The sequence below is a fragment of the Hydractinia symbiolongicarpus genome, chromosome 2, assembly GCF_029227915.1.
Source record: "Hydractinia symbiolongicarpus strain clone_291-10 chromosome 2, HSymV2.1, whole genome shotgun sequence".
NCBI lineage: Eukaryota > Metazoa > Cnidaria > Hydrozoa > Anthoathecata > Hydractiniidae > Hydractinia > Hydractinia symbiolongicarpus.
The window spans coordinates 35,667,949-35,682,699 of record NC_079876.1 but is presented as its reverse complement, the minus strand read 5'-3'; the positions used below and the strand labels follow the sequence as shown (position 1 = coordinate 35,682,699).

The window sequence follows — 14,751 nt, the reverse complement described above, 5'->3', positions numbered from 1 at the left end:
ACCAGCATTGTTTCTTTTGTGCCATGCTAAAATTGGAAACAATAGAAATGCTAAAACAATAGATGACGAGGCGAATGGGGCATTTTTCGATAATCGCGAGACATTATAATATTCCGTGAAAAATTGTAGTTAGATGAATACGTTATTGTTACTAATTTTTGTGGGTATTAATTTTGACGCAGTTGTGCGAAAAAAAATTATTTGCGCGCAAAATTTAGTACAGAAGCAACGCGCAAAATGTTTTGGGTGAAAAGTACTACGCGCAAAAAATATATATATACCTTTTCAAGAATGAAAGGGTACATGTATATTGAGTCAAAAATTCAGAAAATTAGTACCAATAAGGTAGTGCTAAGCTCTGTAAGGGAAGATCGAACTGAAAAAGGACCTTGTTTATGTTTGTTTTGCATGTACATAACTGCCAACAGAAACAATGATAACAACAACATGTATATTTTCGTCTTTCTAGAAAGATATATATAAACATAAAACCAGCGCAAAATCAAAATGTCTCCAAAAAACAGTCGGGGTAAGTATCAAAAAATGGACCTACAAACTTCCATGAAGTTGAGGATATTGCATCAGGAGAACGGTCTGAGTTGTTATGAGCTTGTCAAGCGTTATGGAAAACAGTTTGCAAAGCGGACCATTTACAGGCATGCAAAAAAACCTATGGATGCCGCTGCCCCGTTTAATCCACGGAAAGAAAACCAAGGTCGTCCTCGAAAGTTGTCTATCCGTATGGAACGAATTATTGTCAGGACTGTGGCACAATTGCGACGGAATGGGGTACAGTTCTCCTCGAAGAAAGTTCAAGAGACAGCAGGACTCGGCTGGAAGATAAGTAACAAAGACATACGACGTTGTTTGCAGAAACATGGTTACAAGTATTGTCAATCAAGGAAAAAAGGACTTTTGAGCGTGAAAGACAAATCCATTTGCACGAAGTTTGCTAGGCAACAGTTAAATCTCCCGGCCGAGTACTGGACTAAGGAGATTGGGTTTTATTTGGATGGGATTGGATTTGCATTTAAGCCCAACCCGGCTTTTCGTCGCAATTAGTTTTGGTAATGGGGTTGTCATCTGTCATCATCATGACTGGAAAATCACTGGCCACAATTTTGCCAGGTATGTTATTGATGAACAATTCCCCTCTGCCTTCGCGAAGAGCGAGTCTGCGCTACCGTACAAGTTTCTTCAGGATGGATGTCCTAAACAAAATTCAAAATCAGCGAGGGTGGCCTTGGAGCGCAAAGGTTATGTCATGGTCAAAATACTGGCACGCTTCCCGGATCTAAACCCAATAGAAAATTTTTTCCACCTGGTTAGGACAAAATTAAAAGAAGACGCAATGAAACAGAACATCACAGCAGAAACATATGAACAGTTTGTGAACAGAATCAAGCAAACCATGTTGACAGGTATTCGAAAACAAACTATTGACAACCTGATATCATCAATGCCAAAAAGCTAGGCACTTGTGCAAAAGCACAAAGGTGCCAGAACAAAATATCAAGTTTTTAAAGATATTTAGCTGTAAATTCTATGCGTCACAGTGCGTCACTAATGCTTCACTCGGTTTTTTGCATGCGTTTAACTGTTAAATGTATGCGTCACATGCGTCACAACATTTTTTTTAAAGATATATATACTATTCTTTTAAAACTTTGGATGTGACGCATGTGACGCAATAAATTCTTTTAGAGCATAGTACTATATAGCTTGTGACGCATATGTGACGCACTTGTGACGCATGGAATATAATAACTTTTAAATACGAACATAGTTTTTATATATTATACATTTTACGCATCCATGCCTTGGATAACCAGGGTGCAAAAACAGTGCGGACAAGGTTCTAAGTCTTTCATCGATTCCTTTGGGATTTCTTCAATGAATTTGAGTTCTCGCCACCTTGAACTCATCATATCTGTTTCGCGTTGGTCTCTCTGGTTATATTTTCCAACATGTTCAATTGAACCTTTGCTTGTAGCCAAAATTGGCATGGAATTGTCCCTGCCTATAACCATGTCAGTGGCAACTGGTTTTTAGGCCTTGGCAGGTGAACAGTCTGACCTTCCAACAGGAGGAGAAATTCGTTCCATGCGATTAATTCCGCTGACCACCTAAAATCATTAAGGTAGGCGAGTTCACATTCATCGAGGCCAACCCATGCGTACTTGCTGCTTGCAGGATTAACAAAACAATTGAAAATTAGTTCTACAGGGTTCAACAAGAATGATTTTCCACAATTTGTTGGTCCTGTTAACAGGATATTGTTATTTTTCTTGCGACCACGCTTCAGACATTCTCGCAGAGCATCAGCAAAAACGTATATATTGATGCTATTGTTTCTCAACACTTGCCTTGCACACACCAACCAAGTGCCGTTGCATCCGTCTACGCAGGCTGTGTTTGATTTTTCTACCACAACGTCAAGTCTACATTTTTGCTGTCGCTCGATCGCTTTAGGGGCACTGTGCATTTTCCAAGTTACAGAAATGAGTTCTGAGAGTGCCTTTGAAGACTTATTTAAGATAAAATTGAATAAGTCTGGCTGATTCTCAGCTTGTCTCCGGTTTGCCACTGACATGAGCTGAGTGTCATTTTTTATGTCGTTTTCAACAAAAAACTTGGCAACATCACTATTAGATAAGCGTCGTTTAGCTGAAGCTTCCGGTTTTTGTACTGGACCCTCCAAACACCGGCGTTTCTTTGAATTTTGGGAAAAACGAGTGAAACCCCGCTTTGATACTGGTGATTTGGCATTCTTTAAGTTTGGGTGATTTTTGCTGTGCAAAACTGACTCAAACGGTTTATCTTTGCAAACATAACGGTATGCAGCCAAGTATCCATAGTTTTTGGATGAGAAGTTCACAGAAATCTTACGTGTCTTGTAAATGTGCTGATGAATGGGGCGCCAACGACGGGTTCCACTCAGTTTCAATGCCATGTGGTAGTGTTGATGCTCACCATATGCATGAACCTCTGTACAAGTAGCCCAGTGTTCGACATTAGCCTTAGGCGTCCCTATGGAAAATGCCTCTAATACGATGTCAGTGAACGTCTTTTGATTTGGAACAACACTTAGATCTGCTTTGGAGTACGTTAACATATACGTTCTGCAACTGTCTTTGTTGTCAAGCTCCTCATCGCTATTTATATTGTTTGCCATTCTATATTAGGTTTTATACTTTATTTTATACGTTATTTTAGGTTAGGATGAGAGCTTATTTCTTGTGTTGAATATCATTTGATTTCACTTTCGTTTTCTTCGAATTTTGGCGCCTAATTTTGCTTATCATTTCACTAGATTCGTTACAGAATAGTAGTCTCATAGAAACTAGGGTCAAGTCCACGTGTAAATTCGAGTTACAGAGGCCTTTTTGACTTTCTCTAGGAAGAAAAAAGCCACAACTCTTGTCAAATTTTTTTCTTGAAATTCAGACAATCCCGGTCAAAAATAATGGCAGTAAACCTTTTTTTCATGTGTAGCAAGAGCTTGATAAGTACAAAGCCCCCTTTCCCCCAGTATCAATGTTCAAAAGTTGTGCTAACGCGTTTCCAAACATTGATAATAGAGGAGAGGGGGTAAGAAAGGATTAAACTGTACTTTTTGTAGCTTACTGCCAATATATTTTGACCGGGATTGTAGCTGTGATAATATTTCTTTTCTAATGACAGCTGGTTCTACTATAGTTAGAGTTTGCAACGTTTTTTAAAAAAAGCAAAATCCCCTTCTTTGCAAGCATTTCCTAAAAGGATTGACCGAAAATATAAAAGCGACAGAACACAACACAGCACAATAAATATTAAAGCAATTCAAAATGAATTGAATAGGTACAAATGAGATAAATAAAACTTATCATAACGTGAATATCCTTAAACGAATAAATTCAAAATTATTCCATAGTCATAAAAAAAGATAGTCTAGCTCCGTGGGCCGTTTCCTTTGTTTAGAAATTCGTAGTTGAAATATTGGCGACGGCCCGACGACACTACACAGCTTTTGAAAATGGCGGCGAACAGGAAGAATTTTCTCAGTGGGGAAGACCTTGATGATTTGTTTTATTTAATTGAGGGTGGATTTTTGGACGATGATGGTGATTTTACCGTGGATATAGATGCAGTTATATCTGAGGAATCATCTACCGTGGAAAATAGCGATAAATTTGTTTGTAATGAATGTGGAAAGTGACAAAAACAGGCAGAGGTTTGACAAGACATAAAAACGCCAAACACCAAGGGAAAAATAGTGAATCAGCTACTGAAAAAGCGTCTAGCTTTCTTTCTAAAGAGGAGCAGCTATTGAAGAAGTTCCACCCTTTGAAATTACGTGTCATTCTGGTTGAATGTGTCACCATAGTGAAGAAAGATATGTGTTTACCTGAGCAAACAAGGAGTGCATTTTCAAACATCAATTTTTCGGTTGATGAGGCTGTGGAACTCTGGGAAAAAATCAAATTTGTCATTGAGAAATACAGTGGAAGTGCTGAGAAATTTTATTCAGAGTTTTATGGATTATTGGATCAAAATCTTCCGCCTAAAAAATTTGCTGATGTCACCATAACTAACACTTTGTTGATAGAAGTTGCTAACCATGTTCTGATTCATCTCTCTGGAACGATGATTTTGAGATAACAAGACAGCAATCTGCGATGATGGAACTAAGGGTCTAACGACCCTTGAAGTTAAAATTGTAGAGGTTACACCCTCTAAAGATCAAAACGCAATGCAAGATCTCCCTTTTTGCAAGGATAATCTGTAGATTCAAGGTAATTGAACCAAACAACCCTCTCTACACAATACAATACGTACAACTAACGGGTCGGTACACCAAAACTGACAACATGAAAACAGAAGACAGACATAACGACCCTCGTCGCTTGATTTTTCGCCTGAAATGACAACCGAACGTCCACACAAAGAGTTAAAAAGTTTACAGTATCTTTCTGGTTATATTGTTCATAAATTGCACACAAAATTCTGCTTCGGTAAACAGCAATCGAATGTAAACAAACAGTATGCTCTTGTATTGAAATATTGTAAGAGTGATGTAGATGACACACAAACTTTGGTTAACATCCGTGATAGAGGTGGTTTGTGGAGAGTCAATCAAAGGACACAAAATATTTTTGTCAAATGTGAAAAGTTATTTCGTGAAAAACATCTGCTTTTAATACCAAATTATGTGCTAAAGAACTAGTTCCCTCCATGTTAACCGATATTACTATACTGTCAAATTTCAAAATGATATGTGAGGGAATTGATCCAAAAGTGAAAAAAGAGATTTGCATCAACCTACTTAAACATTTACTAACTCTGTTTGTTAGAGTTCGCACTTTTTCATATGCTGAAGACGTACGTGAAAAACACAAGGCTGCCAAGAAGAAAGGAAAGAAACGTTCATTAAGAACAGAACTGAAGCAAACTAGCATTGCAACTGACATGGGTCATTGAACTTTTCCAGTGCCGGACATGGACTATAATAACGGTCAAAAAGGCTATTTTTATAGCCAAACATTTTAAAAACACATTATTTTGGATATATGCCTACTACTTGCATACATTCATTGTTCGGTAAGTTGAATAATTTTCAGGCTGAACGAGAAAAATAAATTTTGCAAACTTATATTACATTCATGGAAAAAATGTTTGCCGGACGAAAATTTTGTGGTTTTAAAAATCTGCAAAATTTTTGCATTTTTGAGAGAAATTTATCAAAATATGTCAACAACAACAACAAAAATACCTAATACATACCTATATATCTAGGCGATAAGACATTATACCATACATATTCTCCCGGTTCCACAGTATAAAGGAAACCGGGTCTGTGAATAATTTCCAACAAGGTGTGCAATCATTCTCTAGTCCTTTTATATTGTTATATTGTTTTATATTATTAATTTATAATGCAGTATTTTATCATTTTAATGTTTTCAAAACATTTGTGGCTATAAAAATAGCCGGTTTGACAGTTTTTGTCCATGCCCGGACAGATTGTCAAGATGGTTCACTGTGTCTTTTTTCATTTCGGCAATGGTATATCATGAATCAAGTTGAATCTGTCTTGCCCACGTACATTTCCAGAAATCGGTCTCACTGAATACTGTTTTTATTGTGTTGTCATTGTAACCGACATCTCTGACTGTTGGATTATCACGTCTTCGACCAATAGCACGTTGTCGACGAAAGTAATTTTCAAGATCATCTTCGCAAAATCTTTCTGAATGCACGTAGCTGTAAAAAAAAAAAAAAAAAATAGAATTAATCATTATATGCTGTTGAACTCAGGCTGCCTATTTTGATAAAAATAAGTTCACAAAAAGTTGCAAAGTATCAAATTTTTGTAAATCTTTTAAGACTTTTTTCCATCAAAACTTTCTCTCAATGTACGCAAAAAATATCCAATCTGTATTCACATACATACCTGATTCATGTTGTAGTAAAAACTTCACTACTTCAATGAATGAATACACTGTTATCCGTAGACCTTCATATGTTTGCCACGAGATGAACATATTACATTTGGCTTGATCCGAAAAATTACCAGGTATGGTCTCGATAGACTCCTTCCATTGCTTAAAGTACGACAAAAAACTTTCCAACCAAGCAAATCTCTCATCATCTACCGATTCATATGGTCGTAAAAATGGTTTTCGTTTCAATGCATGCTCTGTTGTATTTTTAACATTTAAACAATCAAAGAATTTATCCATTTTCAAACAAAATTCTGCAGTGCCAGATGCTTCAGCTGGACCAAATTGGTTCAAAACATTTCCAACAGTTTCACTCAATACTTGGGCTGTAAGTCGGACTCTCATGACAGAATATGGTGTAAGGTTGACATAATCACTTTTCAATTTTGGGACCAACTTCAAACCACTTTCCAAATCTTCATAATACAAATTTGAAATGTGTGACCAAAGAATAAAACATCCATTATTCCACATGAATCTTGTTGCTCTACCTGAACCAGAATTTGAAAGACAGCTTCTAGTTGTTCTGATAAGATGTGGAATGTCTGCAAAAAAGTAAATGAAACGTTCCTCCTTGCTAAAAACATTTTTTGTACGATAAACGACATCTTTTCCGGTGTTTCTAGTTAAATTCTTGTGCATTCTAAAAAATTTACGGTTATATGAAACACCCTCAACAATAGCAGCAATGACTTTCAAATTTATACCTTTAAGGTAACATACAGCTCTCCAAAATATTGGCATTATTTGGGCAGATGTTGCTCCAGTTGTTGCAAATGTACATAAACTATAAGACAATTGGTTGACAATACTTTTAACAAGAAATACCAATACATGAGATGCAAGTTCTTGAACATTTTGTAAGGTAGCAAAGTTAGTATGTATATCCCTAGGTCAACAAAACCTATAAGTTCACCGGTATGTTTATCCCACACTAAATCTTCCTGGATCTTCATTTCATCAAATAAAAGTAAAACATATCCCTCAGGATCAGTAAAATTACCAGTTTTTTGTGCTAACTCTTGAATTATAGCAGAATTGAAACCACGTGTTGGTCTAATGTAATTCTTATAATCTCGAAGTGTAAGTAAACTTGGTAGAACTTAAATCCCAGAGCCAGTTTTCGCATCATATCGCAGGTCATTATAAACAGAAGATGACTTTGCAGCTAAGTTGAGACAATATTTTATTACCATGGGATGATAACGAACACTACTAGCACACGAGGAATTAACATAATTTTGTTGTTTCTCCCAAAACAATTTCATAAAATCAGGAACATCTTTTTTGTCAACACCAGAAAATAATGTTATGAAGTCATTATTTAATTCATTACTAATTGGCTGACTTTCTTTTTCCAATGCACTTTTCATTCTAGCCAAATCTTGTTCCAACTGCTTACAATGCAATCGCTGTCCTTGAATATACAATTTCAAACGTTGATTTGAGGTGTGTTTGTGATTTGAGCATTTAGTTTGGCAGGTTGGTTTGAAACAACAGATTTTCGGTTTTTGTCATAAATTATATTCATATTGAATGACTCACAGTTACCACATGGATTGCTAAGATTTACCAAAATGTTACAATTGTTGGAACGTTAATACTGATCCTGATGCAACCTTGATTTGAATAAGGATTTCTGATAATTGTTATAATCAAAATGTTTTGGGACAACATGTTTCTGAAAGTTTACTTCTTTGTCAGGATCTGGTGTTTCAATACCATGACATATGTTGTAACTATTCAGCTCAGCAATAAGGTTTGACAGGGTGACATTATGAAATGACCGGTCATTCGATAAATAAAATTGATGCTGTTCAGGTAACATCCAACCATAAACTCTTCTCGGCGACGTTAAGGCGCATTCTGAATGCCGCGGTATTTTTAACTCGCCTGCTACAATTTTACACTATGGCGAGTAATGTTGTTACGCGCTATCTGGTCCGCGTTTTTCAACTAAAATAGTCATGTTGCGCGGCCTCGTGGCATTTTTGAATTTGATATAAAGCTTTGCCCTGACAGTCATCATTGTTGATTGTTGGTTCACATTTGAAGATTTAAAGAGGGGAAAAGAGTTATACAAACAAATAAATGGTAAGTCAGTTCTTTATTAATATTATTGATAAATAAACTTTTGGAATATTACAGTTTTATTGAGTATATAGCTACCTAGCTAGCAAAATGATTTTTATTTGCTGATATTGGCTATTCCTCATTGTGAAGATTTTTGTTCTAAGAGAGCATTCTAAGACTGGTATTTTAATGTCTTGGTTATCCCCTAGAATGAATTATCCAGGAAGATGTGGATTTAAGGTAAAAATTCAATGGATAGTAGCTAGCTAGCTATTATATAAGAAATGTAAAATGGGCCATTTTGTGTAAGCTGTTGACCAGCCTATTCAAAATATTATTTTGAGTCTCTAGCTATATCTATTAATGCTAAAAATATTATTTCAACCTTTACGCCACTTTTCTCTTTCAAGTGGACAGGTAAACAAATTATAACTATAATAATATATATTTTATTTTTTTGTTTGCAGACAAAAGTTAAATATATTCTTGCGGTCGGAACGTTCTCCTTCGTTGCTCTCCGATGGGGTACAAAGTGGGCTTTTCACAGTCAAACCTTCACAATAGAAATCTTAAGCAAACAGAATTTACAAGCAAAACGGCGTTAAAATGTCACGAAATGGCAAAAATTAAGCAGTATCTAAAACATCTATATTATAATACCCGTATACGTCTGTCTGTCACGCAAAATGGTACCGCAAGTAGCGACACGCGTGCAATGCTGTATAAAAGGACGGGCGAACCCGTGGATTTTTCCAACGGCCACTGACTAGTATTAAAGATTTGACTAAAAAAAAAAAAAGAATTCGTGGAAAAATCCAGTATTGTATTTATAAAGGTTTCGCCACAAAAACATTTCGATTACGGTATTTGTACACCATTTCATAATGGCTGCTTAATGTGAATACTGGCCCATGGATTGGTTCAACCAGTATTATGACGCGAATCCGACCGCAAGAATAGAAAGGTGTGACTTTTTACTGCCTGTCAATTATTCATATTTTTCCTGTATGTAACTGCGCTACATTTTGTTCAACACGTCTCTCCACTGTAAATTAAAGATTATATGCTCATATATATAATATAATTTAATATAATATAATTTGCAACAACGCAACAATTTCTACTGGGCAAAAATTGACTCTTTTATGATTTGTTTTATAAATCAAGTTCCTTTTTTAAGGCAGCACAATATTTTAATAATGTTAAAATATTTTTGTATTTTGCCAACTCATTCTCACTTTTTGGGATCATTGACAATGCTGTGCTGTTTGTGCCAATGCAGCTCAACTCCAAGTTCTTTAATTTCTTTTTTATATTTTCCTCTGTCAATTTTAACTTCACCTCAACTTCTGCTATAATTTGCAGGTATTTTTCTTTTCCTAATTGACATGGATTAGCCTTCATTTCCTTTCTGGTTTTATTGTACTGGTATATTAGTGGAATGTCCCCAATAACAGCTTTCATCATGAGAGAAGTTCTTGACAGCTCAGAAGTGGATGATGAGGTAGGACATAGAGGTGGTTGGAATTTAAAACCTGTAATGTTTCCTTGTTTTTTTTTGTGTTTCAGGTGATGAGATATTGGTAGCATTCTCATAAATTGGTGATAATTGATGCAGGGGAGTATTTAAATTGGTTGCAGAAACAGCATGTGGTGTTGAAGCAACTTGTGGCGGAAATAAGGAGGTTGGTGTTAAGTTGTTTTCAGTGCTAGTAGTGGTAGTATTGTGTTTGTTAGCTTTTGGAGTTGTGATTGGACTTTCTACGTAATTTTCAAATCTTTTTAAACTTTTCAGTACCATCTTTTTGTCATCTTTTCCAGTTACTTTCAACGCAGGTACACAATGCTTATTAACTAAGCATTTTTCCCACAATCTAAAGGTATAACAGTTACACATATAAAATATACATACATTCTCAGCCATTATATGCACAATGGTAAGGGTGTGCAGAAATTACCATGATTCTTCGTTCATGGTAATTTCTTATTCATTATTTTCAAAAAGTTTTCATATATGTACCTTACATCTAGTTTTTGTACGCAAATAAAGAAAGTATTGTAAGCGAAATATTTTGACATCAGATTTGTAATAATCAAAATAGGTATGTATACAAAGGAAAATGACAGTTAATAAACTTTGTAAATTTTTCTGAAAGGTTAAACAATGTCAAAGTATTATAAAAATTGTTGATAATATAATTTAGCACCAAATAGTAAAATTAAGACACTTGAAGTTTTAAAATGTTTTATTATTTTAAATTGCTTGCATCAACATTGCTAGGTACTGCAAGAAAGAGCTAAATGTGAATACCGTTGAAGGTATTGTTCTTCCTCTTTTAGTGTTGACGATCGATAATAATGAAGAATCAAGGAACTGTCACCAGGTAGAGAATCAACAATTTTAAATATAATTCCATCACTGGTTTCTTCCAACCATTTATGTGAATCCAATAGAAAGTCAGCTATTCTTTTTAAAAAGCATTCATGATCATTTGGATATTTCTCTATCCAAAAGAATGGTATCACGATCCCTGTTATAAAAATACTACACAATAATATTAAGCAAAGAAACGCATTTTATATTTTTTTATAAATAATAGAACTATTGCTGTTTTCTTCATTAATGTAAATACTTCAGCCATAGCAATCTAAAAATTAGGGCGACGTCAATTTTAATTTCACCATCATTTCATGGCAGTTGATTAGTTGATTGAAAGGACGTTCTGTTCTATGTAACCAGAGCACAAATAACATAATCTTTTTTATATATCAAATTAAAAAATAAAGTATAAAGTCAAAACGCAAAATATCGATAGCACATTGGGTAAAATATAGAACCTACCTGTTGAATGTCTCTGTATTCTTTGGGAAAGTTCCTCAAATGATTTATCTTTGCTCACTGCATTTTGGCCTGCACCTAATTTTATTGCGGCTTGCATTCTGATCAGGGCATTACATATGATGTTTTCTGGATGGTTATTTGATGTAAGTTTAGTTACGGTCTTGATGGGATTAAAACTAGCCTCTTCTTTTTCAGTGTTGGCTGTACGACCAGAAACAAGACGTAGCTGTGTGCCAGAATGTCTGATAATTGAATGGCAATACACACCAAAAAATTTCCTGTGTCAGTGATGTTAATTTACCACGGATATGGAGTTTTATCAACATGGCGTGGTGGTGTGTTGCAATTATCAAATGCAGAATACTTGGCATACTTCTTCTATTTGCTGGCAAGTACAATATTTCCTGGATCTTTGAAAGTGAGATCAGCAGTTTCAATGCAAAGTGGCCTAATAACAAGAAAAGACTAGTTTATACATTGGTGTAAGTTATATTTGTTATGTTTATTTTGGTCCCATATTCAGGTGCAACTAAATCTTCAGATAATAATACTGTAGCCCTAATTTAGAAATATAGTAAATATTTACCTTCTAAATTTTTTAATGCCCAATTTGTTACGATCAGCAAGCTTCTTCTGTAATCAGAGGCATTTTTTGCTTCCTTGTTATTAAACGAAGCCTCAATTATTTCTAATAAAGTCTTCTTCTTTGCACCTACATGATGTGGAAGCTCACAGTAGATATTTTTAATGTAGTTTGACACATCATGCAAAGGTTCATTATTTAATATCTCATATACCTCAAGATTGAGCTCACTCAAAGGTCTATGGGACTTCCCAAACATGAGGGCTGGTAACCTTTGAATTCCATGCATTTCCTCTTAAAGCGAGTTGTTTAACTCCTTTGTAGGGAGATCACAGGAGAACCTTATTTTTCGTTGATGAAGTTCGTTTATCAGCTCATGCTTCTTCAATCCATTATGTAACTTTACTGCTCCACTTTTAAGTTTATCACATGATTCGACAGAAGATTAAGCATGGCTGACCCGATCTTGCAAGGACAGATGCTGTTGTTTAAAAGTATGTACAAGACTACTAACACAATCAGCGTGTACAGAGCATGAATGGCAAAAAAAATTGCCACCTTTTTGCTGCCCAGCTTCAAATGCCGCTGCGGGACTGTCACCCTTGAAAAATCTCATTACATCAGTTATACCATGTCCAACACTTTTCCTCATTTCTATGATATCTTTGCAGCGTTCATTTGAATATAAAAGCTGCTGGTCAGTTGCAGGACATCTGGCCAAAATGTAAAACTCCGGCTTTTCAATCACAGCTTGCACATTTATTTTTGTTTTAGTATTTTCCATATACTCGTCATCTGTGAGAAATAAAGCAGGGTCGTACATACATGCAACAAGCATGAGGACATGGCTGTGGCTAGCTATAGATGACCCATCATGCCAAAACATCAAATGACGCCTCCTTTCAAAACACTTCAAGGTATGTACATACTCTTCTGAAGGCATTTTTTCACTGAACTCGTTAATTCTTTTTAAGTTAAGAATCAATTCTTCTTGTGTCATGTTTTCATAATCCTTATCAGATCATAGTCGCATAAATGGCAAATGCTTTTCCAACATGTCCTTTCTTATTTCTGTTAAAGGCATTTTCCGTCCACTGACCTCAACAGTTTCATGTATTATCTTGTCCTCTTTTAAAATTGCTTTGGTGAATGACTGTGGCACAATCAGATCTCCAAGTGAGTATTCCCCTGTGGTTATTTTATCTTTTAGTTTTTCATTAACTTTGTTGTTTCCACGGGAAAGGACATGTTCTTAAAGTTAGGGATGTCCAGTCTAAAAAAATTGTGTCATTTTTAAATAAATTGTTGCTGTGCAAACCTGCTAGATTAAAAAAAAGACTACACAAGAACTAGAATTATTGATTTTAGCAGTTTCTAAAAATGTGTGATTCCGATGTATAATAATACTAACTTCCGTTTTTTTCTTCTCACTTTAGTAAATTCAGTGCTAAGTTGGTTTGCTGTTACACAGTTTCGAAACCTGGCCAAATTGCATCCATTGTTAATTAGCAGTTCTTTTAAAACTTGCCCACAGTTTTGTGGTTGAATACCTGAATATAGATACTAAATTGGTAAGTTAACTTGCTACATGATAAAAAGATCTTACAAGCATGACGTTCAAAAACGTGGAGTTACAAACCACAAATTTTCATGTCTGCTATCAAGACCAATTTATTGAAAAGGAAATAGATAACCACGTTTTTGTATAAGAACATGCAAGACCACATCAAGTTTTATAAAATAATTAAAAATCGAAGGGAGACTGACCATTACTATTAACTAATTTATGTCGTCTTGCTAAATCGCTAAAATTAATCTGATGTCCTTCTGGATAATTGTTGATTTCTTCCGAACATTCGCTTTTGTTCCACTCGAAGTTTTCCAGCTGTACGGTGTGGCTATGAGGTCTTTTAAGGCCCTTGAAAATTAAATAAATTTATTGATATTGGTATTATCATTACCTGAACAATATCATTCCGACAATTGAAACAGCATTCTTTACCTGTGTAATTTTTGCGACATTGTCATTTGTCCGTTTTACAGCATCGATTTTGCTTTCAAAGCTTAAATGCAACCGCAGTTTATCTCTGTTTCGTAACGAGATAGGTACTCCATAAGCACTAAAGAACAAGCAAAAAACAAACTTTTTAATGTTGCTTAATTTATATTTTAGATAAAGCATGCCGACTGTTATGTACTTATTGATTTTGGTCTAAATTAACAACAAACTTCATACCGTTCAACAGATGTTTCCGCCCACTGATGCTCAATATCTTTTTTTTGCTGTGCGGAAAAGACATCGTTTATCGCTCTCCTTTTTCTCCAGCAACATTGTTTCAAACTGGGATGTAAACGAACTCTCGAATCTTGATGCAAATTCGTCATTTCGTCATTCGATTCTACGCGTAAAACAAATAATTCACATATATTTATTTAAATACTTTGTAAATTTGTATAGATTATATATACGAAACGTCTACTTAAAAAATAAAATATAACAGCCAAACCTTCATTTCTTTTTCCCTGAATAAGCCGCTCCTCTCTGCTTTTATTTTAAACGAGTTTTTTTCGCGGGAAATAACGCCAAAAACTGTTTAAAACTTTCTTGACAACCAAGACAGTTCTGAAGGCTGTGTGTCTTTCTCTTCTCCACTGATAAATTCAGCCAAGCTTTAAGCGAGAAGCATTCTAGCAACTTATCTCTTAAAGCAGTATGACGTTTCGCTAACCCTCGTACATTTTCAACGATTTTAGGGAAGTTGCGTGTAAAA

At 35.2% G+C, this 14,751-nt stretch overlaps 1 protein-coding gene across 2 annotated transcripts; it reads right to left on the bottom strand.

Moving 5' to 3' along the window:
- Positions 1–10,512: 10,512 nt before the first annotated feature.
- On the bottom strand, positions 10,513–14,393 carry LOC130630730 (uncharacterized). 2 transcript variants are annotated; one of them, XM_057444317.1, is made up of 4 exons: positions 13,748–14,393; positions 13,392–13,530; positions 11,984–13,253; positions 10,513–11,845 (listed from the first exon to the last, which is right to left on the bottom strand). In XM_057444317.1, exon 3 carries the CDS (start codon positions 12,978–12,980, stop codon positions 12,426–12,428), a length of 555 nt encoding a protein of 184 aa, XP_057300300.1. In that variant the 5' UTR covers positions 12,981–13,253; positions 13,392–13,530; positions 13,748–14,393; the 3' UTR covers positions 10,513–11,845; positions 11,984–12,425. The 2 variants fall into 2 exon arrangements, with proteins under 2 accessions (XP_057300300.1, XP_057300299.1); XM_057444316.1 differs by lacking the exon at positions 13,748–14,393 and having other exon boundaries at positions 10,513–11,086; positions 11,398–11,845; positions 13,392–13,741.
- Between the last annotated feature and the right edge of the window lie 358 nt (positions 14,394–14,751).